Here is a 26,857-nt window from a genome sequence, read left to right as displayed (position 1 = left end):
TCTTCAAGTCTGGATTATTTAATGTTCATTCTTCTTGTCTTCTTTATACTCAATCTTGTTCTTTGTGTTCAATATTCTTCTACAAATTTTGATTTCTTCATGCTCATTTTTTTTTTGTTCTATTGTCTTCATGCTCAATCCTCTTCAAGTCTGTTTTTCTTCATGTTCATTCTTGTTTTGTCTTGTTCATGTTCAGTATTATTCTTCAAGTTTGGATTTCTTCATGGTCACTCTTCTTGTTCTGTCCTCTTCATGCTCAATCTTCTTTACATTTGGATTTTCTTATGCTCACTCTTCATCTTGTTCTGGCTTCTTCTTACTCAATCTTTTCTCTCATTCATCCTCAGTCATTCTTCTCCATCATTTCTGGGTTTGTTCATGTTTGTTTCTCATCTTTTTTGTTTTCTGTCTTCTTCACATTAGGTTTTCTTTGTCCTTGTGTTTGGTGGTCCTTCTTTGTGTTTACTCTTCTTCATTGTGTTCATATTCAGTTGTCTTTGCTTTTCAAGCTCAGGCTTCTCTGTGATGGTTGATTTGCTTTCTTCATGTCTGGTCTTTTTCACATTTAAGCGTCTTCATACTTTTCTTTTACTTTTATCTACTTCCTTGTATTTGGTCTTTATTCTAGGTCTTCTTTTGCATGTTTCCCTTTCTCTGGTAGGAGAGTCCCAGTCTAATGGTTAGAGCAGAGGGGTCTGGTAGTCACGACTCTTGGTTTCTATTTTTAAGACTGGAAGGAAAGTGGGATTTAAAATTGAACCAAGAGGAGCTAGGAGTCAGGATGCCAGTGTTCTATTCCCACCTCTGGTAGGTGACTAGCATCTCTTGCTTAGAGCAGTGAATCTTGAAGTTGGGATATGGAATTATATTTCCAGCTGTGATTTTCTGTGGGGTTGCTGACTCTCTTTCTTAACCTACAATCTTTTACTTTCAGGTCTTTGTAGAGCGAATTTCCGTGGGAAAGAATTCATTACGGTCTTCATGCAAAACCATGTCCAAACTATCAGTGCAGATTGCAAGTTGTTCATCACTGGTTACCATGCCTCCACTATGGTTACTGTGACAGTTAACAAGGGTACGTTCCAAAGAGTGACTCCTGTCGGGGAAGGACAGACGGTGACAGTGCAGATCCCAGCCTCTGTAGAGATGTTTGGGAACCGAACGTTTGATAGCACCATCCTGATTCGGGCTGACAAAGACATCTCTGTACTGTCTGTTAACTCAAAGCCCAATACCATCGCTACCACTGTAGTGCACCCCATTGAGAAGCTGGGTACCGTATATTATGTTGTAACTCCGCCTGGTACACATTCAAGCGGCTACAAAGAGTTTGCTGTCATAGCAGGGCAGGCTCCCACTACAGTTGATATTTACCTGAAAGGGACTGTACTGTTCAAAGGATGGTTCTATACTGCTGGGAGCAAACTCACTGTTACCCTCGCACCTTACCAAGCCTTGCAACTGCAAAGCTTACATGATTTATCTGGTACCAAGATTGAGTCTCGAGAACATGTGGCCGTCTTGACTGGGCACAGCTGTGCTGTAAAAAACACCGCTTGTGATCACGCTGTTGAACAGCTCCTGCCCGTTTCCAGCTGGGGCAGCACATACATTGTCCCTCCTCTGTCCTTCCAGACCTTGTTTGACACTGCGTACATCGTCACCTCCCAGAACACTCGGATCAAATATCAGTCAGGGTCCACACGAGCTGACCGCAACATATTGGCTGGGAAGGTTGTCAAGTTTGAAGTTCGAGTCTCTCAGCCACTTTACATCTCCGCTAGTGCTGGCATTCAGGTTCTTCTCTTCTTCACTGGTGCTAAAAATGGGAAATCCACATATGACCCATTCTTCATCAACGTCCCACCTATAACGAACTACTGCCAGTCCTACCACATTGATGGGCTGAATGAGTTTGAGAACCATGCGCTGATCATAGTCAAGAGCTCAGAGTCCAGCAGGATCACCTCTGATCAGAGAGCCATAGGAAATGTCCAGTGGATGCAGATCCCCGGCACAGAGTATTCTTGGGGACAGTACAGCTTTGGCACAGGGACTACTGCCCATTCCATAGAGCACTCGAGCTCCCCCTTCGGTCTGCTGAGCTTTGGAGGGAACCAGGACGGTGCATATGGCTCATCAGGCATTTGTGCACACAGTAAGTCATTTTTTTATATAAATAAGATCCAGTTCCCCACACAGCCTGAGTTCCAGCTTTGTCTCATGACCCCCTCTGCCTGCACAAAGAAACTCAGTGCCTGAAAAATGCACTGCAAACAAACAGATCATTTCAATGCCTACGTACATGGCATAAGCGAGTTCTTGTATAATTGGCTGGTTGAATTTTTCTAGGTAAACTGAGCCCCTCCTGCAGCACGGTTCAATGCAGGAAGAAAGAGACATGTCAGATTGTAGATGGTCGCCCGGTGTGTGTGGCTAAGTCGGAATCCACCTGCTGGGCTCAGGGAGACCCACATTATCGCACCTTTGATGGACGGAATTTTGACTTCATGGGCACTTGCACCTACACCATCACCGAGACGTGTGGCTCAGACTCAACACTCCCGTCATTCACTGTCAAGGCCAAGAACGCCAACAGGGGCAACACACGTGTTTCCTATGTTGGTTACGTGACAGTTGAAGTCTATAATGTCACCATCTCAGTGGTCAGATACGAGACTGGGTTCGTGCGGGTAAGAAAGCAATGTGAATAAATAATGACAGTTTGTTTTCTGCTTATGTTTTAAGGGTAAATTTGATGATTCTAACATAATCACATTTGCTAGAAGTAGCTGCTGGTAAGTTTTACTACAGAGATTCACACTCGTACTTCAGATATGAACAACAGCTTCCCTGCTCTTTGAGCCCTTGGCTCCTCTCTCTTCTCTGAGCTCTGACAGTGCCTCTTAATCCTGACTCTCAGCCCCTTGCTATCGCAGTCCTGGGCTCTCATCACACACAGCTCTACTGGAGACCAACAATCCAGATCCAGTGTCCTCCCACACTCCCAGCCCTGGGCTACCTCCAGTCCCCACATATACACAGCTCCACTATCCCAGCTCATGCAACCTCCTACCTCTGTCTTCAGCTTTGTTTTCAGCACCGTATCAAGCTACATGGTAGCTGTGTATAGAAAAATCTGTGGCCGACTTGAGTATGCAGCTACATTGCAATTAATGGGAGTTGCGTGGCTAAATCGCAACCTGTTATCATTATTTATTATTTGTACTGCGGTGGCACATAGCAGCCTTAGTGCAGGGCCAGTAAGTCCCTCATTATGCCAGATTCTTTGGGGTAATGCACACAAAACAATGACTGATTCCTTTTCTTGTGGTTCCCTTTCCAGGTGAATGCCCAGCGCTCCCGGCTCCCCATCTCTCTGCTGGAGGGGAAGCTGAGGGTGTATCAGAGTGGGCGCTCTGTGGTCATCGAGACTGACTTCTCCCTGAGGGTCTCCTACGACTGGAACAGCTATCTAGTGGTGAAGATCTCCAGCAGCTTCTCGGAGAGTGTGTGTGGCATCTGCGGCAACTACAACGGGAATCCCATGGACGACTTCACCACTCCTGCCGGGGCGCTGGCTGCCAACCCTGTGGAATTCGGAAAGAGCTGGAAGGTGGAGGACGGTGACAGGTTCTGCTGGGATGACTGCCACGGGGAGTGCAAGAGCTGCTCTCCAGAACTGGTCGGTAGATTCAAGGCTGAGCCCTTCTGTGGCTGGATCACCAAAGGGGAAAGCGGCCCCTTCAGACAGTGCCACTCTATAATCAACCCCAAAATCTACCTGGACAACTGCGTCTATGACCTGTGCATGAACAATGGCCTCAAGGAGATGCTGTGCTCGGCACTAACAAGCTACGCCAACGCCTGCCAAAGAGAAGGCGTGACCATCTCCGACTGGAGGACACCCACAGGGTGCTGTGAGTATATCCAGGGTGACAAAGAGATGCTGGGTCATGAGCTAAAGGCAGCAGTTTTTAATAGCAAAGTCTGACGTCACTGGACAAACGGGAACACGTCCCTAAGAAATCTAAAGAGATTTGTAGAACTGAGTGAAACTATCATGGAGGCACTGAGATATCAGGGATGTGGTAGGACTGCACAGATAGATGTTTAGGTGACTTTGGAACAACACAGTGAGAATTGATTTCTCCGTAGCACACCTCAGTGGTCTCCAATTGGCTTCTTTTGAATAGATCTGTCTTCTCTCAATACTTGTGCTATTTCTTAGGAATCCATAAACCAACAATAAGGTGTCAGTTCCTTCCCTGTGGAAATTGGCACGAATTCTTTGACTTCAGCAGAGGTTCTGGCCTCAACCTTGGCAGTTTGGGGAATTTGAAAAATAGCCAGCACAAATCATTGAAGAAACAGGGGGACTGAATAAGAAGGAAACAGTCAGAAGTTTGCCTGTGCATACCTTGGCTAACTGCTGACTCAGGCCAGCTATATGTCAGAAACTTTTGCCAGTATAATAATGGCAGTTAGAAGTGTGATTCTATGTGACATTTCTATATCAGCAAAAGAACCCTGATGTGGACACATTTATACCACCAAACATACGACTGGAAGGGATCTCCTGGGTCATCGCATCCAGTCCTTCCTGTTGCAGCCACCCCATCCTACAATCCCATGCAGAATTTTATCAAGCTCCATCTTCAAATTAGTTAGGTTCTTTCCTCAACTGCTCCTATTGCAAACTTGTTCCAGAACCTCACTCTGCTCTGATGGCTAGAAACCTTCTAGTTTAAGTCAAAACTGACTAATGGCCAGTTTAGTCTCATTTGCTCTTGAGCCAATGTTGTCCTTTAATTTAAATACCTCTTCTCCCTCCCTGGTATTCCCCTGGATGTGTTCATGGACAGCAACGAGATCCCCTCCTCTGTTAGGTTAAATAAGCCAAGCTCTTTTAGTTTACTCTCTTAAAATAGGCTCTCCATTCCCCTGATCATCCTACTAGACCGTCTCTGCACCTACCCCAGTCTGAACAAATCTTTCTTGAACAGAGGTGACCACAGATGGATACAGGACACAGCAAAGTCGTTTTTGCCATTATAGCTTATTTCATTTAGGGAAATGGTATGAGCTATATCAGCGTAAGAACTCGTTTGCTCTCTTCTAGGGGAGTTTGCTGGTAGAGCTATACTAGCCTACACTCTCTTGTGCAGACTAGGCATAAGAGGTGGAAGAAATAACTATCTAAAAAGATCTGACGGGTGAGGAAGTGGGTAGGGAAAATGTTCACGGTGGTCCCAGCGAGTATAGCTAATAGTAATGGGACAAGGAGTGGAAATATATCAGGAAAAACTGTCTTAATGGTGAGGTCTATCAGCCTACAGAATTATCTTCTTCAGTGGACGGGTGGGAGCCCCATTGCTTCAGTCATTTAAAGCTAGACTGGACAAAGCCATGGACTGAAGGTGATGGGGGCTGTGACATCTAAGTTCTATGGGTCAGAGCTCACCATAGGTTCAGGAGCATCATTAGGGGTGGTTCTGATGCATAACTTCCAGCTGGGCTGTCTCAGACCTGTGCCAAACTATTTAATGTTATAGGGGAGCATTATTCCCAGTGACTTCTATGTCCTGTTCTTTTGACAGCTTTGTCCTGCCCAGAGAATAGCCAGTATAAGGCTTGCGGCTCCGCGTGTCCTGTCACCTGCAATGACCAAGCGGCCCCTAACAACTGCTCCTCACCCTGCGTGGAGACCTGCCAGTGCAATGAGGGGTTTGTGCTGGATGCTGGAAAATGCATCCCCAAAGCTGGCTGCGGGTGCAAGTTTGAGGGGCATCTGTATGCCCTCGGAGAGCAGTTTTGGGGAGACAATACCTGCACAAGGCATTGCCTCTGTGACCCGCAAACCAGGCAAGTGAGCTGCCATGCCATTGAGTGCAGGACAGGTGAGCAGTGCCGGGTGGAGAATGGCATCCAGAACTGCTACCCCATCAGCTATGGAACCTGCTCAGCTTCAGGGGATCCTCACTACATCAGCTTTGATGGGAAGAAGTTTGACTTTCAGGGCACCTGCCTGTATCAGTTGGCTGGGCTGTGCAACAACAGCCAGGGTCTGATGGATTTCCAGGTCCTTGTTCAGAATGACCATCGGGGCAGCCAAGTTGTGTCCTTCACCAACGTTGTACAGGTCAAAGTCTATGAGGTCGACATTGTGATCAGCAGGAAAAACCCCGGCAGAGTCATGGTGAGTTTATCAAACCTTTCTTCCCTTCCCTGGTCAGTCATCAGACCTATCTTCCTTTGCAATGTTCAGTCTTTCTTTCTTTCTTTTTCAGCAGTTATTCTTTTTTTCTTTTCTGAGTTTGCTCATTTTACCTTTTCTTTTCTCCAGGTCATTGTGACTAAGTGTTTAACTCACCCACATTTCTGACACACTTAGGCAACTCTCACAATATACTGAAAATACTGATGTATATTTACACTTGCGCTGGCTGACAGTTTCCATAGAAAAATACCACTTTTTGCTAAAAAATGCAGGTTTGGCGACACCTAAACATTTTGCAAATTTGTGTCGGTCTAATCAAATTGCTTCAATTGAAAAGAAACCCTAAAAAAAAAAATCCAAAAAAATCCAGTGTTCTGTTTTGACATTTTTTAATCAAAACATTTCAGTTTCAAACAACCTTTAATTTCAAAATTTCCTTTAATTTTCTTTTAAAAACACAAAAAATACTCAAAATTAAACCAAAACTTTTTGTTTTGGGTCAAATGAAAAGTTTAGTTTCCCTCAGTGTACACACACACACACACACACACACACAATTGCCAGCACCCTGAAAAACCCATTGTTCATCCAGCTTTAATTTGGTCCTATCTAGCACTTCATCCAGCATTTCTTGGAGGTGCACACATCCACAAATTGGCCTGTCTCTCAGTTCCCCCACTCAGATGCAATTTCATGTAGAGAATGAGCCAAGCTCACTTCCAGCATTGCTGCTATACAAATATGCCCTTCTCCAAGCATGCCTGCACGGCAACCAGAGCTGAGTGAAATGTGAAAATGTGTGCCTCAGGAAGATTAGACATTTCCAAATTTGTTTCCATACCAAAACGGGACAAAAAGTTGAAATGTCAGAATATTACTTTTTAATATATTCAAGTGAGTGAAGCATTTCAAGATGTCAAAATACTGAAACAAATGTTTTGTTTCATCTGGTTGAACCACATTTCAGCATTAAATTTTATTTCCCTATTGCTTGATAGGAGCTGTAGTTCCTGAAACCATTTTCTCCTGGGGGACTATATCTCCCATAAAACAACCAGAGTCATGTACCTATGATACTCCAAGCAATGGAAATTTATTATAGGCAGCTGTAGTGCTCCATGGAGTCCAGCCCATAGGCGCTAATGGGGACTGGAACTACAACTCCCATAAGGCAATGTGCCATAGGGAAAATAAGTTTAATTTCTTTTTAACTAATTCAAAATAAAATATTGCAGTTCAGGTTGAACAGACCCAAAGGAAAATTTCATTTTGATTTTCCTTTCTGGAAAATAGAAAATTTTCAGCAAAATCAAAATTTTCTGTTAGTAAATTTTAAATGTTCAGAAACTATTTTCTGTTGGAAAATCATTATGATGGAGAATCCTCATCAGTCGTTGTTCGTGGGGTTCCATTGGTAGGAGGTTTGCACTGACAATTTTAATCAGTCACACTGATGACAAAACAGTGGGACTTTTTTGTAAGCCAAACACTTTCCCAAACTGAAAGTTTTCGGTTTTGGAATCAATAAAATTCCATTTTCAAAAACTACTTATGCTGCAAATGGAAAATTGAAACATTATAGTTTAAAAAAAAAAATTTAAAAAGGAAAATCTGAAATGAAGAGAATGAAAATGAATTCAAAATTCACCACATGGGTTTTGTTTTGTTGGTACCTGTAAAGTTCTTTAGAGGGGTACGATTCTGCAGGTTCCAAGTTGCTCACTCAGTGTCGGACCATCCTCACTGATCCCTTGGCCATTGCTAACAGGTGAATGACGTGCTGCTCAACCTACCATATAGCACTGATGACAGCAAGATCTCCATATACCGGAGGGGGCAGGAAGCAGCAATCCAGGCTGACTTCGGTCTCACCGTCACCTTTGACTGGCAGAGCCGGATCACGGTTACTGCGCCAAGCACCTACGCTGAAACTTTGTGTGGTCTCTGTGGGAACTTCAATGGGGACAAGACAGATGATTTGACCATGAGGGGCGGCACATTGGCCCCGAACCCAACAACCTTTGGGCAGAGCTGGAAGGTGAAGGACATCCCAGGCTGCGTGGAGGTTGGCAAGGACAAGTGCTCAGATCTAGCAGATGTTGAGAGACGTCAAAGAGGAATGACTGAGGAGTGTGGGCTTCTCCTAGACAAGAGCGGCCCCTTCCGAGAGTGTCACAGCAAAGTCGACCCTGAGGGCTACTTCCAAGACTGTGTGTATGACTATTGCTTCTTCAAAGGCCAACAAGCTGTGATATGCCAGCTTATCAGTAGCTATGCTGCAGCCTGCCAGGCCGCTGGGGTGATTATAAATGCCTGGAGAACCAACAACTTCTGCAGTAAGTGGAAGCAGCTTGGGATCATTTTGTGGGATGAAAGTTAATGCATGAGGGAGAGAAATCTTGGTTTTTGCTCAAGTGAAAGACAAGTGGTTGGTGGTTGGGGAAGGGGATCTGAGCTGTTTGTCCCCTAGGGGGCACGGGCTCCAATCAGAGCCCAGGGTGGGGGAAACAGCTGCCTCAGTGTCGGCAGCGGAGAGGATATGAAACTTTTCCCCTGTGGAAGGCACCAACTCTGATCTGGCTGCAAGACTGGGCAACTAGTTGGATCGGGGCATGGAACTGGAATACAGGGCCCATCCCCTAGAGGGTTTGAATTCCAATCTACACTGTGTCTTGGGGGTGTGAAGTTGACTCAATATGGGTTGTTCAGGGAATGGGATACGGGGACTGTATTTCATGAGTGTGTGGGTCTCATGGAGAAGTGACTTGTCACAGAGATCACAGTGGAACTAAATACCCATGAGTTGCTGGTCTCAGAAGAGGTCAAAAGTTGAATGGGCCATGGAGACTGATCTCTCCTCTCACAAGTGGTCCTGCAGCGATACATTGGTAAGGCAAAGTATGAAGGAAGCTTGCCCGGCAGCTGCCCATACTGAACCCAACAGACCCTTCTCCAACCCTTCCCTTGTTACACTTTTCAGCATCTATCTAGTTTTCTTTTCTGGAATGCTAACGTCTTGTTGTTTTAATGGCAGGTCCCTCCTGTGCCCAAAACAGCCACTATGAGGTCTGTATCTGGGGCTGCCAGTCAACCTGCACTAGCCTCTATGCACCAGTTCAGTGCTCAGCCCAATGCCAAGAGGGCTGTGCGTGTGACGAAGGCTACGTGCTCAGCAGCGAGGAGTGTGTCCCTATATCCCAGTGTGGATGCATCTACCAGGGACTCTATTATAAGGCTGGGGAGACCTTCCAGCCAACATGCCAGGAGCAGTGTGTGTGCCAGGCCAGCGGAGACGTGTCATGTAAGGAGTTGTCCTGTGGCCCGAATAAGGAATGCAAGCTGGTGGATGGCATCCGGAAATGCCACCCTGTTGGATCTGCAACATGTTCTGCTGCAGGAGACCCCCACTACCTCTCCTTCGATGGGGTCGCCTTCGATTTCCAAGGCACCTGCACCTACATCCTGACCAAGACCTGCACTGACACTGGGAACCTGACGTCCTTCTCCGTGAAGGTGGAGAATGTGCCCTGGGGCAACAGAAAGGTGTCTGTTACCAAGATGGTGTCCGTGGAGGTGTACGGGCTGACGCTCACCCTGCTGCAGAACAAGAAGGGACTCGTCATGGTAAGTCCTGCTGAAGGTGATCCAGTGGGGCTGAACCCTGCCATGGGTGCGACCCCACTGATGTGGCAATGGAAGGGACTCTTGTCTCATGGGTCAGTCAGTAGTCTGCAGGCAGGAGGGGTCAAACACACAGGATCTCGTCCTCACTTCACTGACGCCAGTGCCAATCCAGAGGCAGTCTCCTGAAGAAAGCAGAGTCCCTCTGGATTTTCACTGTTACAAGTGAGATCAGAATGCAGCCTTAACCTCAGTGAGCTCAGTGGATGATTGCAGTTTAATCCCAGAGAACTGAGACTGGAATCAGTCCCAGATCCTATTGCACTGAAAGAGTTGACTCTGGATTTACCTTGGGTAAGTGAGATCAGAATCTGGCCCTAAATTAATTGAGTTCAGTGGAGTCACTACAGGTTTACCCAGGTGTCACTGAGACCCAATATTTTGCCCATAGCGCACCCCTGCTCACAGGAAATGCTCTGTCTTTCCTAGGTGAATGGGGTGTCCCACAACCTCCCTGTGGTCATGGCAGATGGTCAGCTCCAAGCTTATCAGCACGGCGTGAACATCCTGGTGCAAACTGACTTCGGCCTCACCGTGATCTACGACCTGATTTACAGCGCCAGAGTCACTGTCCCAGAGAATTACCAGGGCCAGATGTGTGGCCTGTGCGGGAACTACAATGGGCGCCGAGACGATGAGTTCCTTCTCCCAGATGGCAGGGCGGCCTCTAACATGGCAGCATTTGGTTCCGCTTGGAAAGTCCAGATCCCGGGGGTGGCCTGTGAGGACGGATGCACTGGGAACAGCTGTCCAGTCTGTGAGGAAAAGAAGAAAGACTTCTTCAAACAGCGTAACTACTGTGGGCTGCTCACAGCTCCTGACGGTCCCTTCGCCGCCTGCCATGACACAGTCAGCCCCAGCGTGTATTTCAGCAACTGCCTGTATGATGTGTGCCTAGGCAAAGGGGACTCCCAGGTCCTGTGCCAGAGCGTCCACAGCTACGTGACAGCCTGCCAGGAGGCTGGGGCTCCCATCCAGCCCTGGAGGAGCGCTTCCTTCTGCCGTAAGTGCTGTGATGCTAGTGTCGCACGGGCCTGTCCCACTCGCACCCCTGCCTCTGAGGGGTGGGGACAGCAATTCTAGGTATCTCATTCCAGGCCTCTGGGCTTCTTCTGAGACTCCTTTGCGGGGGAACCAACAACTTCATGTTCCGACATAAAGCTGATCTGGTCCCCTCCTCGCTGTCAGGATCTCCTCTCCTTCCCGTCTGTCCCTCCAGGCTGTGGTGTGAGATCTCTCCAGCCATCAATTGCATCTCTCTCTGTTTTAGCTCTAAGCTGCCCAGCCAACAGTCACTATGAGCCTTGCGCCAACCTCTGCACCAGCACCTGTGCTGGGATCACTGATGCCAGGAAGTGCCCAGACACCTGTGCCGAAGGGTGCCAGTGCGACGATGGCTTCCTCTTCGATGGCCAGGGCTGCGTGGCTCAGCAGAGCTGTGGGTGCTTCAAGAAGGGGATATATTACAAGGTACCTCCCTCTGCTGTGGTCTTTATCTCTTATCTGTTTCCTTTGCCAGTTCTGGGAGGGCAGTGGGGTCTAGCAGAGTGGAACGGGTGCGGGCTGGGAGATAAGATGCTGAGTTCTAGTCCCAGGTATGGCCGCTATGTAACAGGACATTTCCTCACTGAAAATCTACATTTGCCCTGGTTACATTATACTCTTTTCCTTTTTTCAAACAGCCTAATGAGACGGTTCTGACGAACAAGTGCCAGCAAAACTGCACCTGCATTCCTGCCCAAGGGGTGACCTGTGAAGCCCATAGCTGCGCCAGTGATGAAACTTGTCAGATCAGAGATGGAGTCATGCAATGCATCAACAAAGGTGAAGGGGAGTGCAAGAGTAAAACAAGAGATGTGATCTTAGAGCTGGAGTGCCATTAGAATAGACTCAATGGAGTCACAAAAGCTGAGGATCTGGTACAGAGTAGAATTTCCATCCTTAAATTTAGCAGAAGAATGGGGTCTAGTGGTTAGAGCAGCGGAGTTGGGAGCCAGGATTCCTGGGTTCTCTTCGCAGCTCTGGAAAGGGAGAGGGTAGGTTATATAGCAGGTTATCTAGGTTGGAGGTGGAGGGCTTAGAGGCTGGACATTTCAAATTAAGTTATTGATTCTATCCCCAGCTTTGGACCAGCAAATTGACTGTCAGGAGGTAAAGAAAAGTATCTTCTGTGCCTGCCACTGAGGTCAAATGTTGAGGTCCTTACTCTGCATATTTACTTAATCCCTAGTCAGGCAGAGCTTCTATGGAAGTCAAGGGAATTTCTTCCCCATTAACCACTGAGTGGGGACATATGAACTTGATTTCTCACCTTCCATTGACTCCTCTCTGTTTGGCCCCTCTTCCAAGTGGCTTTGGTGGGCCAGTGGGTTCTGGAGGATAACTGGGCCTGTGATGAGCCAAACTCACCTGGCATCTAGCCCTCATGGCCTGCTGGGATCTCTCTCCTTTTAGATCCCTGCAAATTTGTGAAATGCCGGCCCAAGGAGACGTGCAATATCAAGAAGGATGGTGTGATGTGTGTTCCTGACTTCACTGGAACCTGCTGGGGTTGGGGGGACCCGCACTATCACACCTTCGATGGCCTGAACTTCAATTTCCAGGGCACCTGCACCTACACCATTGCCAAGTACTGTGGGAGCGACCCCACCCTAGTGCCCTTCACTATCGATGAGAAGAACGACAACAGGGGGGGCAACCAGGCTGTCTCCTACATGCGTCTGACCAACGTCTACGTCTACGGGTACAACATCTCCATCCACAAGAAGGAAGTTGGGAAAATCAGAGTGAGTATAAAAAGCAAAAAGCAAAAACGATTGGAGAGGTTACATTTGGACTAAAAATATCTCCCTATTTATATATGCTGTGAATATCATTGTTGTTATGATGGAAATGCTTTCTTCAAGGGGAGGGTCTTCCAGCATTTCCTAAAACGGGTCAGATTCTTGATTTATCTGAACTACACTGGAAATTCATTCTACAGCTAGGTGCCCTGGCCAAAGAACATTTTACTTGTGAGCTCTGAAGTGCTTAATTTGTGCTTTCTGACCTGTATTATCCAAGAGGATTACAACTCTTGTAATTGCTGAGATGGAAATAGAAAGAACAGTGGGTTTTTTTCCTTCTTTCCCTAGCTCAATGATGTGACAACCAGTTTGCCGGTGACCCTTGAAGATGGTAAAATCAAGCTCTACCAGAGTGGTCTCAGTGCTATCCTGGAGACAGACTTTGGTCTCCGGGTATCATATGACTGGAATTGGAAGCTAATCATCACCCTCCCTAGCAGCTATTATGGTGTCATGGGTGGCCTTTGTGGGAACTTCAACCAAATACGTGGAGATGACATGACGTCACCCAACGGCACCAGAGTCTCCTCCACTGTAGACTGGGCCAGGAGCTGGAAAGTCAAAGACCGGGACCCCTTCTGCTGGGATGATTGCAAAGGGAAATGCCCAACATGCGATGAGAGCAAGAAGAAGACCTACGGGGGTGACGAATACTGCGGTTTGATCAGCAAAGCATCGGAAGGGCCCTTCAGAGAGTGTCACCCCAGAGTGAGTCCTGAGGACATTTTTGACAGTTGCATCTACGATGTATGTCTGAACGGGGGAGCCAAGAACATCCTGTGCCAGGCGCTGGAGGCCTACGCCGCCATCTGCAAAAAACAGGGCATCACCGTCTATGACTGGAGGACACCATCCGGCTGTGGTGAGCTCTGTGGTTTAGTTTCTTTATTGACATAAGCAGCAATAAGACCAGCCAGCCTACTTACTCTACTGTTAGATGTGATGGCGATTAGGCTGAGCAGCAGGAACCAATACCAGTCTCCACTACTGCACCTTAGCACCTAGACACCAACAGGATGTGTGCATGGGAAATCTCTGTAGTAGACTAACTAGACTGACAATGGATAGACACATGGCTTCCACAGATTAGATTAGAGAAAGGGAAACCCTCAATATATTCTTAGGAGGATGGATTGATTACATGGATATGGAGATAAAATATATATTTAATATTTACATGGATGACAGATTAGATGGATAGGGATATTAAATAAATTCAATGGAAGATAAATAGATAAAATGGATTGGGAGATTAAATGGATTTAATGAATGGATAGATGGATTTGATGCACAGGGAAATAAAATTGGTTAGTGGAAAAGATTGGTAGGTTAGATGCTTAGACAGATAGATGGGTAGATAAATTAAATGGATTAGGTTATAGATTAGACAGATGTAGATACTCTTGGATGCACACATGAATTAGATGGAGGCATGGGGTAGACTAACTGATCGGTAAAGAGAATTTCCATCCCATGGGAAATTCTGATGTTTCAACATGTCCTTTTGTCCCAAAAGGTAAAAATATTGATGCTCTGATGGATTGAAAAGTTCTGAAAACCTTTAAATTAAAAAATATCAAAATGAAATGTTTAGCTAGAAACAAATTATTATGATCTTCCCAAATCAAACATTTCAGATTGTGGTCCAGAAAGAAAACATTTTTCCCCATCAACATTAATCTCTGTGCTTGCCCGAGTAGCCACATGGGCTACATCAGACCCCTCATGCATCCATTCTCTCCTATGGGCTTTGCTCCCCAACCATCTACCATGAGGCACAATCGTCCCTCCCTGCCCCTTGATGGACCACCAAGACTCTGCCATTTCACTTTATATTTCCCAAAGACAATCTCAATTTTGAGAAAACCCCATTGTCCGATGGGAAAATGTTTTCTTCACGTTTTTTTTATCCACTACTATTACATACATGTCGGGGACAAGACGGTTGCGGGATAGTTAGGGAATCATCACTGAGTGAGTGTATTTCCAGTGGGTTCCTGCCGTGATTGATTCTTGGCCCTATACAGCATAACATTTTCATCAATGACAAGGTAGAAAACAGAAAATCCTCACTGATAAAGTGTGCAGATGACAAAAATTGGGGGAGTGGTAAATAAAGAAGAGGACAGGTTACTTATTCAGAGCAATCTGGTTTGTTTGGTAAACTAGGTGCAAGCAACCAGTATGTATTAATATGACTAAATATATACATCTAGGAATACATGTAGGTTATACTTACAGGGGGGACTCTATTCTGGGATGTAGTGACTTTCAAAACGATTTGGGGGGGTTGTGGTGGATAATCAGCTGACACAAGCTTCCAGTGTGATGCTCACATACTGCAGTAATGGATGCTGTATCATTATCAAAAATAGACAAATAGTCTTTGATGCAGTGGATTTGATGATTTATTGGATCGTAGGGATGGCTTAGAGAAATGGATTTGGTTAATGGATGGATTGAATGCTTTCGAGCAGTGTTCCTCAACCAGTGAGTCCCGTGCCCTCAGTAGAGGTCACAAAAGGGGTCTGGTGAGCACTGACAATTTTATTACAATGTAAAGTAAAAAAAATCTCACTTCCTTCTCTCCCTGTGCACCCCATTCCTTTAAGTGAAGTAGTCTGGGTCAATCTCTGGAAACGCATTCACATACAAATTATGCTGCCATATTGTTGTTGTCATCAATGTAGGTTTTTATTCCCACCAGTAAATGTAAGGAGGTTGTGGAAACGAGTGACTTAAAATAAGGGGTCATCAACATATTTTAAAGAGGGACGTAACCGATGAACAGAACACAGGGATGGGTTTCATGGGTGGATTGGATGGAAGAGAGGGTTGGATCAGAAAGAGATGAAAGATGAGACTCATCTGAAATACAACCTGAAAATACAGGATCATACCCCAGCAGGATCTACTTAACCTTTCCACTTCTGCCGCATGTGTGCTGAGTCCCAAGCCATATGGTATGGATGGGGCTTCCAGATGAGACCTTGAACAGGGAGGTCTTAACTTTTCTGGGTGAACTTTGCAGATATCATTGGATTTTCTATAAGAAGAGGGCACTTCCTGCTGTCCCAGCTAGCAAACTCCCTTCCCCTACAGGATTGCTCCCCTTGCTATGCTCCAGAGGTGGCCTTAATGTGGCTGCTTCCATATCATGCCTGTGATATAGCGGATGCTGAATGCACATTAGAATCTGTCTATGGTTTTTGCTGCTTTTAAGGAGGATATTTTGGTTCATTTCCTGTGTTGTTAAATCTCCCCCTCCTTGACCTTCTTCTAGTCCCTGACTGCCCTGACAACAGCCACTACGAAGCCTGCGGGAATGCCTGCCCGCCCAGCTGCTCCGACCAAACTGCCAACTCTTCCTGCCAGGCGCCCTGTGTGGAGACTTGCCAGTGTAACGATGGTTACGTACTCAGTGCTGGTCAGTGCATTCCTGCGGGGAGCTGTGGATGTGATTACAACAGCCGCTACTACAAACCCAATGAGGAGTTCTGGGCCGATGAGAACTGCAACTCTTGGTGCAGGTGTGACCCCAGCCTGGGCATGGTGCTTTGCCAGGAGACCAACTGCAAGGCCAGCGAGAGATGCGCCGTGATCAATGGGGTCCGTGGTTGCCATGCAATCAGCTATTCCACCTGCACAGCCTCCGGGGACCCTCACTACACCACCTTCGATGGGAAGAAGTACGATTTCATGGGCACTTGTATCTACCAGCTGGCTGGGGTCTGCTCCGAGGACCCCACGCTCACCCCGTTCAACATCAAGGTGGAGAACAACAACCGTGGCAGCAAAGCCGTGTCCTACACCAAAGTGGTGACCTTGGAGGTCTACGGCAGAAACATCACTGTCAGCCAACAATATCCCCGCAAGATCAAGGTAGGGCTGCAGAGCCACAGGGCTACTCGGATTGATGTGACCAGGAATTCTTGCTCTTGATATGTTGCCCCTGATATCTGTCCATCTTGCGGAACTGAGACCTTGCTTCCATTGTACATTGAGCTGCTGGTGGGCGTGTGGGGAATAACTCAGTGCCTCTTCGTGAAAATATAATGCTTGATTTTCTCCTCCCATTAAGTGCAGTTATGCCAGTTAACTCATTTGCATTCAAACAACTCACTAATTTAGCTGGGGATCAGCCCCCATTGACTCCAGTAGCACAACATCCAGTTCATATCAGCTGAGGATCCAGCCCCATTGACTCCAGTGGAGTTGTGTGTTATTGACACCAGCTGGGGTACTGGCCCTATTGACTAACAGCCCTAAAAGCTTCCTCCACTAAGGCACTTGATCTTGAATTCTGTTGCGCTAAGGCTCTTTACAGTGCTTTGACAGCACACAAGTGGAGTAAATTGCATTTACACTGTCCAAGTGGTGTGAAAGAGTCAGTGTAACTGGGAATTCGGACCTTGACCATCCCTCACACGTCTTTATGGAACTGTCCTTCTACACCGCTCACACCACTTCACCCCACTCCCCTTGCAGAGAATAGAACCCAGGAGTCCTGACTCCCAGCCCCTCCAGCTCTAATTCACTAGACCCCATTCCTCTCCCATAGCTGAGAATAGAAGCCAGGAATCCTGGCAACCAACCAACCAACCAACCCCCAACCACTAGACCCCACTCCCCTCTCAGAACAATGGATAGAGAATAGAATTCTTGGCTTCAAGACCCCCTGCTCTAATCACTAGACACCACTCCTTCCCAGAGCTGTGCTGTGGATGAAACCCAGGAGTCCTCATTCCTTGCCCCCTCCTTGCGGTGTTCATTTGGAATTAAGCCCCAGCCCTTCAATATCTCTTCCAGGTGGACGGAGTATTCATGGACCTGCCTTTCTACCATGAGGAGAAGCTCCAGGCCTACATCAGTGGATCCCATGTCCTCATCAAGACCGCCTTCGACCTTATGGTGACCTTTGACTGGAGCAGCCTGGTCCGAGTCACTGTGCCCAACACCTACACCGATGCCCTCTGCGGTCTCTGCGGCAACAACAACCAAACTGCCACTGACGACCTGACTATGAGAGATGGGAGCCAGGCAGCCAACGCCATCCAGTTTGCAGAGAGCTGGAAGGTGGGGGAGGTCCCAGGGTGCTTGCCCAGTTGCAGCAAGGATTGCCCAGTCTGCAGTGAAGTTCAGAAAAATACCTACAAAGGAGACCAGTACTGTGGGGTCATCACCAGAGGAGACGGGCCATTCAGAGAGTGCCAAAGGGTCATCGACCCAGCCCCCTTCTTTGACGACTGCGTCTTTGATACCTGCCAGTACAAGGGTTACCGTGATGCTCTATGCAGCGCAATCAGCGCCTATGTGAAGGCCTGCCAGGCCAAGGGCATCCAGACAGGGCAGTGGAGATCATCCTCATTCTGCAGTGAGTGTTCCTAATTGAATTCACTTTATGAACTGGCTAGTGTGTATGTGCAGCACCTTCTGCAGGGTGAGCTCAGAACAGCTCAGCCATGTGTCAGGGGCCCTGCACAGCTACCGTCTGGCAGTAGTTTTCCTCCAATGTCACTGAGAGTAAGGGTCACCTCCTCGGCTCTGCTTTAACTTTATGGGGTAGTAATATAATCCTCTCCCCTTGCCAGCACCTTTCTCCCAGCAGCTAGACATATTTTGCAAACACTAGTTATCCTTCCCATCAGCCTGCAGTAAAACAGAGGCAGCAAGAACTAAAGTAATTTGCTCAAAGTCTCATGGGAAACCAGAGGGAGAACCCAGGAGTCTTGACTCCAACTCCTCCATCACTAAACAATACAGTGCAGCCCACTGCCAGAATTCCAGACACAACTGGGGACACTAGTCTGCAGCTCTTACCACTAAATCAAACGCCCTTTCAAGAGTCCAAAAGAAAATCCAGGAATCCTGGCTCCCAGTCCCTACTGCTTTAACCCTCTAGACCCCACCGCCCTTCTACTTCTGGGATACACCCCAGGAGCCCTGACTCCCAGCCCTTCTTTCTCTAACCCCCTAGATCCTAATCCCCTCACAGCACTGGGAATAAAATCCCAGCATCCTGACTCCCAGTCCCCCTGCTCTGACCCATTTTATCCTACTCCCTTCCCAGAGCCAGAAATCCTGGCTCCCAACTCCTATTGTAAGTGATTTGAATAGAGAGAGATTTCTTTCCACTTACCTGCACATTTTCTTGCAGTGGTATATTAATTTAAGAACTTTCTCTTACCTCCATCTGCACGTTCTTTCTGATCTTCTTCTGCAGGCCCCACCTGCCCCCCTAACTCTCACTACGAGCTGTGTGGGAGCGGCTGCCCTGCCACTTGCCACGGCCTCTCATCACCGGATGGGTGTGATGCCCCCTGTGCCGAAGGGTGTTTCTGTGATGCTGGATTCCTCCTGAGTGGAGACAAGTGCGTCCCCATGGTGCAGTGCGGCTGCGTGCACCAGGGCAGGTACTACAAGAAGGGAGAGGAGTTCTACTCAAGCGCCTCCTGCCAGGAGCGGTGCCAGTGCAAAGACAACGGGATTGTCAAGTGCCAGAAGGCCTCCTGTGGAGCCAATGAGCAGTGTCGGGTGGAGAATGGAGTCCTGGGCTGCCATGCCATGGGCTGCGGCAAATGTGTAGCGTCTGGTAAACATCACTATCTGACCTTTGATGGACGGGCCTTTGATTTCCAAGGCACTTGCACTTACAGCTTGGCCAAAGTCTGCAGCAGTGACGCTCGGCTGGCAAACTTCTCTGTGGTGGTAGAAAAGGAGAGCCAAGTGTCAGTGGCATGGACGGTGGTGGTCTCCGTTCATGGTTACACTGTCACCATGGAGAGGGGGAGGAAGTGGAAAGTCACGGTAAGTCCTTGTTTGAGATCACTTTCTTTGTAGCCTACAGTGACTAACATTGTGTGTGTGTGTAACCAGGACACAGCTGCTGAGTCCCCATCAGTGACGGGTGAATTTCCCTCTCGTTGGCACAGGTGGACGGGGAGCTCTACACTCTCCCACTGGCTATGGACGATGGGAACCTTTGGGTCAACCAAGAAGGGAACAACATCATTGTCCAGTCTGCCTCTGGCCTCAAAGTTCTTTACGACTCCTCCTATTATATCCTAGTCTCCATCCCGAGCTCCTACAAGGGACACGTGTGTGGCTTGTGCGGCAACTTCAATGGCGAGAAGAACGATGACTTCTTACTCCCCAGTGGGAATAACACCCAGAATGTGGATGAGTTCGGGGCCTCCTGGAAGGTGCCCATTGATGGCGTCACGTGCTCCGATGGCTGCGGTGAGAGATGCCCTGTCTGTGATGCAGCCCAGACAGCACCATACCAGATCGAGAGCGCCTGTGGGCTGATCACAGCTACATCAGGTCCCTTTAAAGATTGTCACTCACTGGTCAGCCCTGCCGAATACTTCAACCACTGCCTCTATGACATGTGTGCTGCCAAAGGAGCAAGAGAAATCCTCTGCCAGAGTGTCCAGGCCTACGTGGCTGCGTGCCAGGCAGCGGGAGGCACGATCAGCGCCTGGAGAACAGTCTCCTTCTGCCGTGAGTTTACAAAACAAGCTATAGCCTGCTCTTATCTTCCGCTGTATTTGCAGTTAATGAGATGGTATCACAAGCTCTCTGCTTGTCAGATCTCCAAGCTAAATACCATTAGGAGGGGCCAGCAAGCTGCAGGGGGTGGGGCTGCAGTGTTGTTGCTATGCTGCTGTCACTGCTCTAGTGCAGACAGCCTCAGAACCAGACAATCACCACTCTGAGTCAGTGTCCCAGAGCTGTGCTAGGAAATGCTGAGCTGCCTGGAGCGGTGTGAATGACTCAGTAGGGGGCACTCTTCCATGGGAGTCAATGCTTGCCTAATATGCCAGCGTTGGACTAGAGGGCTCCATGCCGTTGGGGGGGTAACGCATACCAGACTGTCTGTAGACCCAGCCTCCAGTGTGCAGTCAGAAAAATGACTCTTCTAGTGCTCAAATGAGATTTAATCCAGAAAGTATAAATTATCCCCTCTGGGTGATGTTTTTCAGAAAAAAACTTTTTTTTCACCCAAAAATGCATATTGAGGTTGACCAAAATGTTTTGTGAATTTGTTTCAAATTTGCTAAATTATTTCGGTCAAAAAAAAAAAATCTGGAAAAACTGAAACGATTTGATTTTTTTTATTTGAAATGACTTTTCATATTTTAATATTACTCCAATTTTATTTTTTAAGGTTAAAAATACCCTGAAAAATAAATTAAAATAAAAATCCTTTTGTTTTCATTTCAACTCAGCCAGTGAACCAAAAAAAAATAAATCAGTTATTCACCACAGGTGAACCAATAACGGACCTTTTTATTCAGAGGCTAAACTGAACAATCCATCCCAAAAATCTGGTTTCTTTGGAATCAAATCATTTTTTTCTGAATGTTTTTCCTTTTAACTGAAAAACACAAAAAATATTTTTTTAATTGACTTAAACATTGGGGTTGACTTGAAACTTTTTTTGGCCAAGTTTTTCATTTCAACTCAACTATTTGGTGGTGGCTTTCACCCTTGGCTCTCTGTGTGTATGTGTGTGTGATTTTGTTTTTAATTGGCCAAATTTGCAGACAAAATTCCGTTTTGAAATAAAAAGTTGAAATTTTTTTTAAAACTATTTAAAAAAAAAAAACCTACATGCTTCTTTTAGCTGAAAATATTCATTGAATTTGAGCCAAATGAAAAATGTATTTTTCAGCAAAAATTCTGTTACCAAAACAATTTGGCCCGGCTCTGTTATTCGTACAGCTCTAATAACTATATCTGTGGTGGAATCCATTTTTCATCACTCTCTCTCATTTACTTCTGTCTCTCCAGCCTTCACCTGCCCAGCCAACAGCCACTACGAGCTGTGCACTAGATCTTGTGATTTCACATGTGCTGGCTTGTTCGCCCCTATGCAGTGCACTGGGAAATGCTTTGAAGGCTGCCAGTGTGACGTCGGCTACGCATTCAATGGGGAAACATGCGTATCCCTGGAAGGATGTGGCTGCATGCGTGATGGACACTACATCAAGGTGGGTGCTGGGATATCGTTCCAGCTGTTGTCCCCGATGCTGTCATTTTGCATCTGACGCCTTTGTAGCTGTGGGATTGTCCCAGCTTCCCAATGGGAGCTGTAGTGACTGTGTGTCTGTGCCCACAGTGTCGTGACACAAAAAACCTAGAGCTAAGTCCTGCCTTCAGTCACCCATGCAACTTCTGCTGCAGTCAACGCCATTTGGTTAGATGAGCGTCCAAACTCCTGTCCTGTGTGATCCTTGCACATGGAAATGAAACTGTATGCCATGTCGAGGGATTCATCACAGGAAAACCATGAGATTGGATGGAGAATGGGACAGGGAGCCTTTCCCCTGTAGGGGGCCCTAGGTCCAATCCAGACCCAAGTTAGGAGAAGTGGCTGGCTTGGAGGATGGGGAAGAGGATGGGACGTTCATTAACTTCTCAAGATACATCTTCAATCTAGTCAGGTTGCTTTCACCCATTTCTTCTTGTGGGTGGCTATTCCAGAACCTCCCTCCTCCTATGGTTAGCAACTTTTGTCTGATTTCCAGCCTCAATTGATTCATGTCCCTTTGTCTCTGTTGAAATCATGGGTGAAGAAAGGGTGGCCTAGTGGATAGCACATTGGATTGGCACTTAGGAAACCAGGGTTCCACTGTTGTTCTGCTGAGTGAACTTGGGCAAGACACTACCCCTTTTTGTGCTTCAGTTTCCCCATCTGTAGAATGATACTGACCTGCTTTGTAAAGCACATAGAGATCCACTGATGTAAAGCGCTATAGAAGAGATGGGTGTTATTTTTATTTATTATTATTATAATTAATGCCCATTTCTTCTCAAAGGCAACAATAGCAGAGTAGTTGGAACACTGAGCTAGGAATTAAAACACCAGGGTTCAGTTCCTGGCTCTGCAGTGACTTAGGAGAAATCGTCACCTTTGTGCCTCAGTTTTCCCTCTTCAGCTTGTAAGCTCTGGGTTTCTCTGCTCTCTAGTTGAATTACTAGCCCCTTGGGGGACAGCTTCACTGCACAGTTAACTCAGGGTCTTCCCTGAATGTTGCCCCTAACACCACCCTCCCACCCCCCCATTCATACACAAACATCTCAAAAAAGTAAAAAAAAAGAACGGAATGTCAGAAGCCATTAGGAAAGGGATAGATAATAACACAGAAAATAGCATAATGTCACCATATAAAACCTTGGTACACCCATACCTTGAATACTGCAGTTCTGCTCACCCCATCTCAAAAAAGACATATTAGACATATTCAAAAAGATATTAGACATCTCAAAATTATTATTATATTAGACATCTCAAAAAAGACATTCAAAAAGGTGCAAAGAGCAACAAAAATGATTAAGGGGATTGAACAGCTTCCACAGGAGGAGATTAAAAAGACTGGGATTGTTCATTTAGAAAAGAGATGACTAAGGGGGGATATGATAGAGGCTGACAAAATCATGAATGGTGTGGAGAAAGCGAGTAGGGAAGTGTTATTTACCCCTTCACATATCCTTGTGTTATGTCAGGGGTCACCTGCTAAAATGAATAGGCAGCAGGTTTAAAACAAACAAAAGGAAGTACTTCACACAACACACAATCAATCTGTGGGACTCTTTGCCAGGGGTGTTGCGAAGGCCAAAAGTATAACTGGTCCAGCTGGTTGTGAGGGGTGTGGGTGGGATGTGTAGTAGAAAGTGTAGTAGAAAGCCTGAGAAATGAGGCCTAGTATAACAGGCCAGGTACGAGGCCTGAGGCTTGACCTATAGTAACCATCAAGCCTTGCTGTTCTGCTGTTAGCAGAAGTCAGGCTGTGCACCTGCATGCAAGTTCACAGAACCTGGCGAGAACAGAGCTGGTATTGCAAAAACGCACATCCCTAAATAAGTGCTAGGCACAGATCACTCAGCAAGCACATTCCAGAAAGCTGGTACCAGAACATCCTGATACCATACCTGATACACTGACTCCTCTCTAAGGCCAAGATGTCAATGTGATAGGTAGAGATGTTGTGACAAAATGATAGAGATGTTTTGATTGGATCATCCTGTGCAAGGTAAAGGGTGGTATCTTCCCATGTTAGAGGGTGGCAACTACACACTTCAGTAGGGCAATAAACAATTTGTTTGTATCAGTGTATAAAAGAGGGTCTCAGAAGAAGCATCTTTGTATAAAAAGCGCCCTATATGTGCGACAAGTACACATAATACATGCATGCCGTGACAATGGACTGGCTAAGTAAATGGTGGGACTTTCCATTCCTCACTTGGCCAGACAAAGATGCTTACTCTGAGATCCTGATCTCAGTTGGGGCAAGGGAATCGCTCACTATTTGTATGTACAGCACCCAGCACAATGGGACGCTAACCTAGTTAGGCTGCCTCCTGTAATTTAAATAATCAAAGGACTCTTTGAGCTGCTCCCATCGTGAGACTTTTCTCACGCTGCTTTCCTGTAACAAAGTTGTTTGGGAATTTCCTTGCAGGCTGGGGAGAGCATCATCTCCAGCACTTGCTCCGAGAAGTGCATCTGCCAGGCCTCAGGCGGGCTCATCTGCGAGCCACAGAGCTGCCCCGCCAAAGAGATCTGTGCACTCCAGGACGGGGTTCGTGGTTGCATGAAGCAGGAAGGCCGGTGCACCCTGGTCCCTGGAGCCCAGCTCACCTCCTTTGATGGTGCTTCTGGAGGAGTTCTCTACAATGGAGTTTATGAGATGACCTCACTCTGCAACTATAGCGCTCCCTCCTGGTTCAGAGTGGTAGTGGAGGTCAGGGCGTGCTGCGATGGGGGAGTGGTTGCCGGGACGACTGCCTACATTTTCTTCCAAGATGCCTTCATAGCTGTGAAAAGGAACAAGGAGACCTGGGTAAGAGAAGATCGTGTTGCAATAGACTGAGGCGAAGGGGCAGGAAGCTCATTCAGCTGCCACCGAAATGAGGAAAAGCCTAGAAAGTACAGTGATATTGATCATCATAACAGAGGTCGATCTGAGCAGCTCAAAGAACTTTACAAAGATCAATTCATTCAGCCTCACAAACCCTTCTGGGGGATGACACAAGTTATGGCTGAACAATTATTCAGTAGCAAAGATTGCATTAGAACACAGGAGTCCTGACTTCCCCCCACTTTATCCCACCAGACCCCACTCCCTTCCCAGAGCTGGGGACAGAACCCAGGAGTTCTGACTTCCTCTTGTTCTCACTGTAAGCAGGGGAATGGCCCCACTATTTTCTGGCTCATACACTAGCCCGGTGCAGTTGGCTAGCAAAAGGATCTGAGTCCTTGCTCCCACTCCCTTTACCCAGAGGTCTGCCTGACCAGGAGGGCTCCCCTTCCAAGGCTGGGCCCAGGATTCCTGGGGGGCTCGACCCCCAATCTTGTCATGGTCACTTAGGGCAGGTGCTTGGGTGTCCCCACTCCGGGTACTAACTCTGCACTGGGCGTTTCCCTGTCCCGCTGATCATCACCTGTAGTCTAAAGCAAATACAATGTATTAAACAGCCACCAATTAAAAAATAAAGAAAAGAGGAGAAAGGTAAAAGGAAAACACCTACCCCCGCCCCCCGGCCCGGGGGCCGCACACCCAGCGTCTCTGGGGCGTCAGAGGCGTTCACAGCCTGTGTCACACCTCGCAGGTCCCCTGCCCAGGCCTGGCCGTGCTGCAGGGACGCAGAGAGTCAGACACTGGCTCTGGCAGTGGCCACCCGCCCCCAGGGTCCCCCTGGCTCTGCCCAGCTGCTCACCGCACCCGGCTCCAGCCCCAGCTCTTGCGTCGCTTGGTTCGGCTCAGCTCTCTGGGATCCCCTCTGGCTCAGCTCAGCTCAGCTCAGCTCCCTCAGCCTCTCCTCTGGCCTCCCAGCCACTGGCTGCTCTGCCCTCAGCTCCCTCAGCGCTGCCCAGGCCCAGGCAGCTCCAGCTCACACGGAGGACGGGACTCCCCCCACTCTTCCGGCTCCCTCATTGGCCGGCCCGCCCTGTCAATCAGGCTGACCTGAGTTGGCCTCTCTCCCCTGGCCCTGGGGGCTGTGTCCATCTCAGGGCCCTGCTTCCTGAAGAGATGCCAACCACAAAGACCCACTAAGTCTCTGTAAGGGGCTAACGGACCCCTTACATAACCCGCTACACCCCGCTCCCTTCCCAGCGCTGGGGGCAGAACCCAGGAGTCCTGGCTCCCAGCACCCTCTGCGGCATGCCCCGTTACGGTTGGAGGAGAGCCAGGGAACCACTTTAGGAAGGGACTCTGTGACCCAGGAGGTTCTCTGGCAGAGATCCTTCCTTCTGGGGCACCTGGCCATTCCATGGGGGGGCCCTACCCATTGGGGGAAAAAATTGCCCCCATGGGACAGAGGGAGTATCCTGGTGTCACATTCAGACCTTAGTAATCTGAACAGCTGTTTGCAGTGTTGTTGTAGCCATGCTGGTCCCAGGATACTGATGGTGGCTGTGCTGGAAGCTCCCTAGAAGTTGGGGAGACAGCAGTGCCTGTACTGTGGCCCCACCCAGCCCCTTCCTGTCCCTGTGCCTCCTCTTCCCCCGCCCCTGCGCTGCCTCTTCTCCCTGAGGCCCCGCTGCTCTCCGGCCCATATTCCCAATCACTTGCCCTAGAGGCCAGTAACAAATGGGAGGGTGTAGCTCTCCCACTTTTAAAAGGGATGGGCCATGGCCCCCTGGCCCTCCAGTCCTGGCACCCCTGCCAGGTGAGTGAGGTGATATCCTGTATTGCACCAACACCGGCGGGTGGAAGGAACAAGCTTTCGAGTGACATTGTCATGAAGGAGAGCTCTGTGTAGCTTGAAAGCTTGTCCCTTCCACCAACAGAAGTTGGTCCAATACAAAATATCACTTCACCCACCTTGTGTCTCTCTTGAACGGCTGCTGTCATTTATCCAAACAAGGGCATGTATACGTCATCAAATATGAAAATGAGGGTATTGAGTAATTTGCATAAAGTCTCCAGACTTCTGGACTTTTCCCAGTAAAAGACACTATTGCTCATAGGTCGATAACCCTGAGGGCAGGAGGGATGTTAGCCAATCAGGTTGCTTGTGCAAATGATTGCACCTTCATCGGATATTGAGAGAATCGGAACAATTGGCTCTCCAGGGCACTGATTATTGATTGGCTCCT

General features: G+C 47.6%; 1 protein-coding gene across 1 annotated transcript in view; it reads left to right on the top strand.

Annotated features, from left to right (window-relative positions):
- The first annotated feature begins 1,050 nt into the window (after positions 1-1,050).
- The window catches only part of LOC137149439 (IgGFc-binding protein-like), a 64,581-nt gene continuing 38,774 nt past the window's right edge, over positions 1,051-26,857 (top strand). Inside the window, exons 1-17 of the mRNA XM_067542956.1 lie at positions 1,051-2,158; positions 2,353-2,693; positions 3,347-3,920; positions 5,601-6,199; positions 7,989-8,556; positions 9,255-9,844; positions 10,331-10,904; positions 11,172-11,371; positions 11,584-11,725; positions 12,356-12,687; positions 13,036-13,609; positions 16,031-16,629; positions 17,557-18,121; positions 18,971-19,554; positions 19,680-20,250; positions 21,544-21,743; positions 24,216-24,596. Of these exons, the coding sequence (XP_067399057.1) occupies positions 1,051-2,158; positions 2,353-2,693; positions 3,347-3,920; positions 5,601-6,199; positions 7,989-8,556; positions 9,255-9,844; positions 10,331-10,904; positions 11,172-11,371; positions 11,584-11,725; positions 12,356-12,687; positions 13,036-13,609; positions 16,031-16,629; positions 17,557-18,121; positions 18,971-19,554; positions 19,680-20,250; positions 21,544-21,743; positions 24,216-24,596 (8,502 nt within the window). The remainder of the gene's footprint in view (positions 2,159-2,352; positions 2,694-3,346; positions 3,921-5,600; positions 6,200-7,988; positions 8,557-9,254; positions 9,845-10,330; positions 10,905-11,171; positions 11,372-11,583; positions 11,726-12,355; positions 12,688-13,035; positions 13,610-16,030; positions 16,630-17,556; positions 18,122-18,970; positions 19,555-19,679; positions 20,251-21,543; positions 21,744-24,215; positions 24,597-26,857) is intronic.

Source organism: Emydura macquarii, unplaced genomic scaffold (genome assembly GCF_026122565.2).
Source record: "Emydura macquarii macquarii isolate MOO-44397 ecotype Brisbane River unplaced genomic scaffold, CSIRO-AGI_Emac_v2 contig_746, whole genome shotgun sequence".
In the NCBI taxonomy this organism is placed as follows: Eukaryota; Metazoa; Chordata; order Testudines; family Chelidae; genus Emydura; species Emydura macquarii.
Note: the sequence above shows the minus strand (reverse complement) of the source record. Positions and strands in the feature narration are given on the sequence as shown.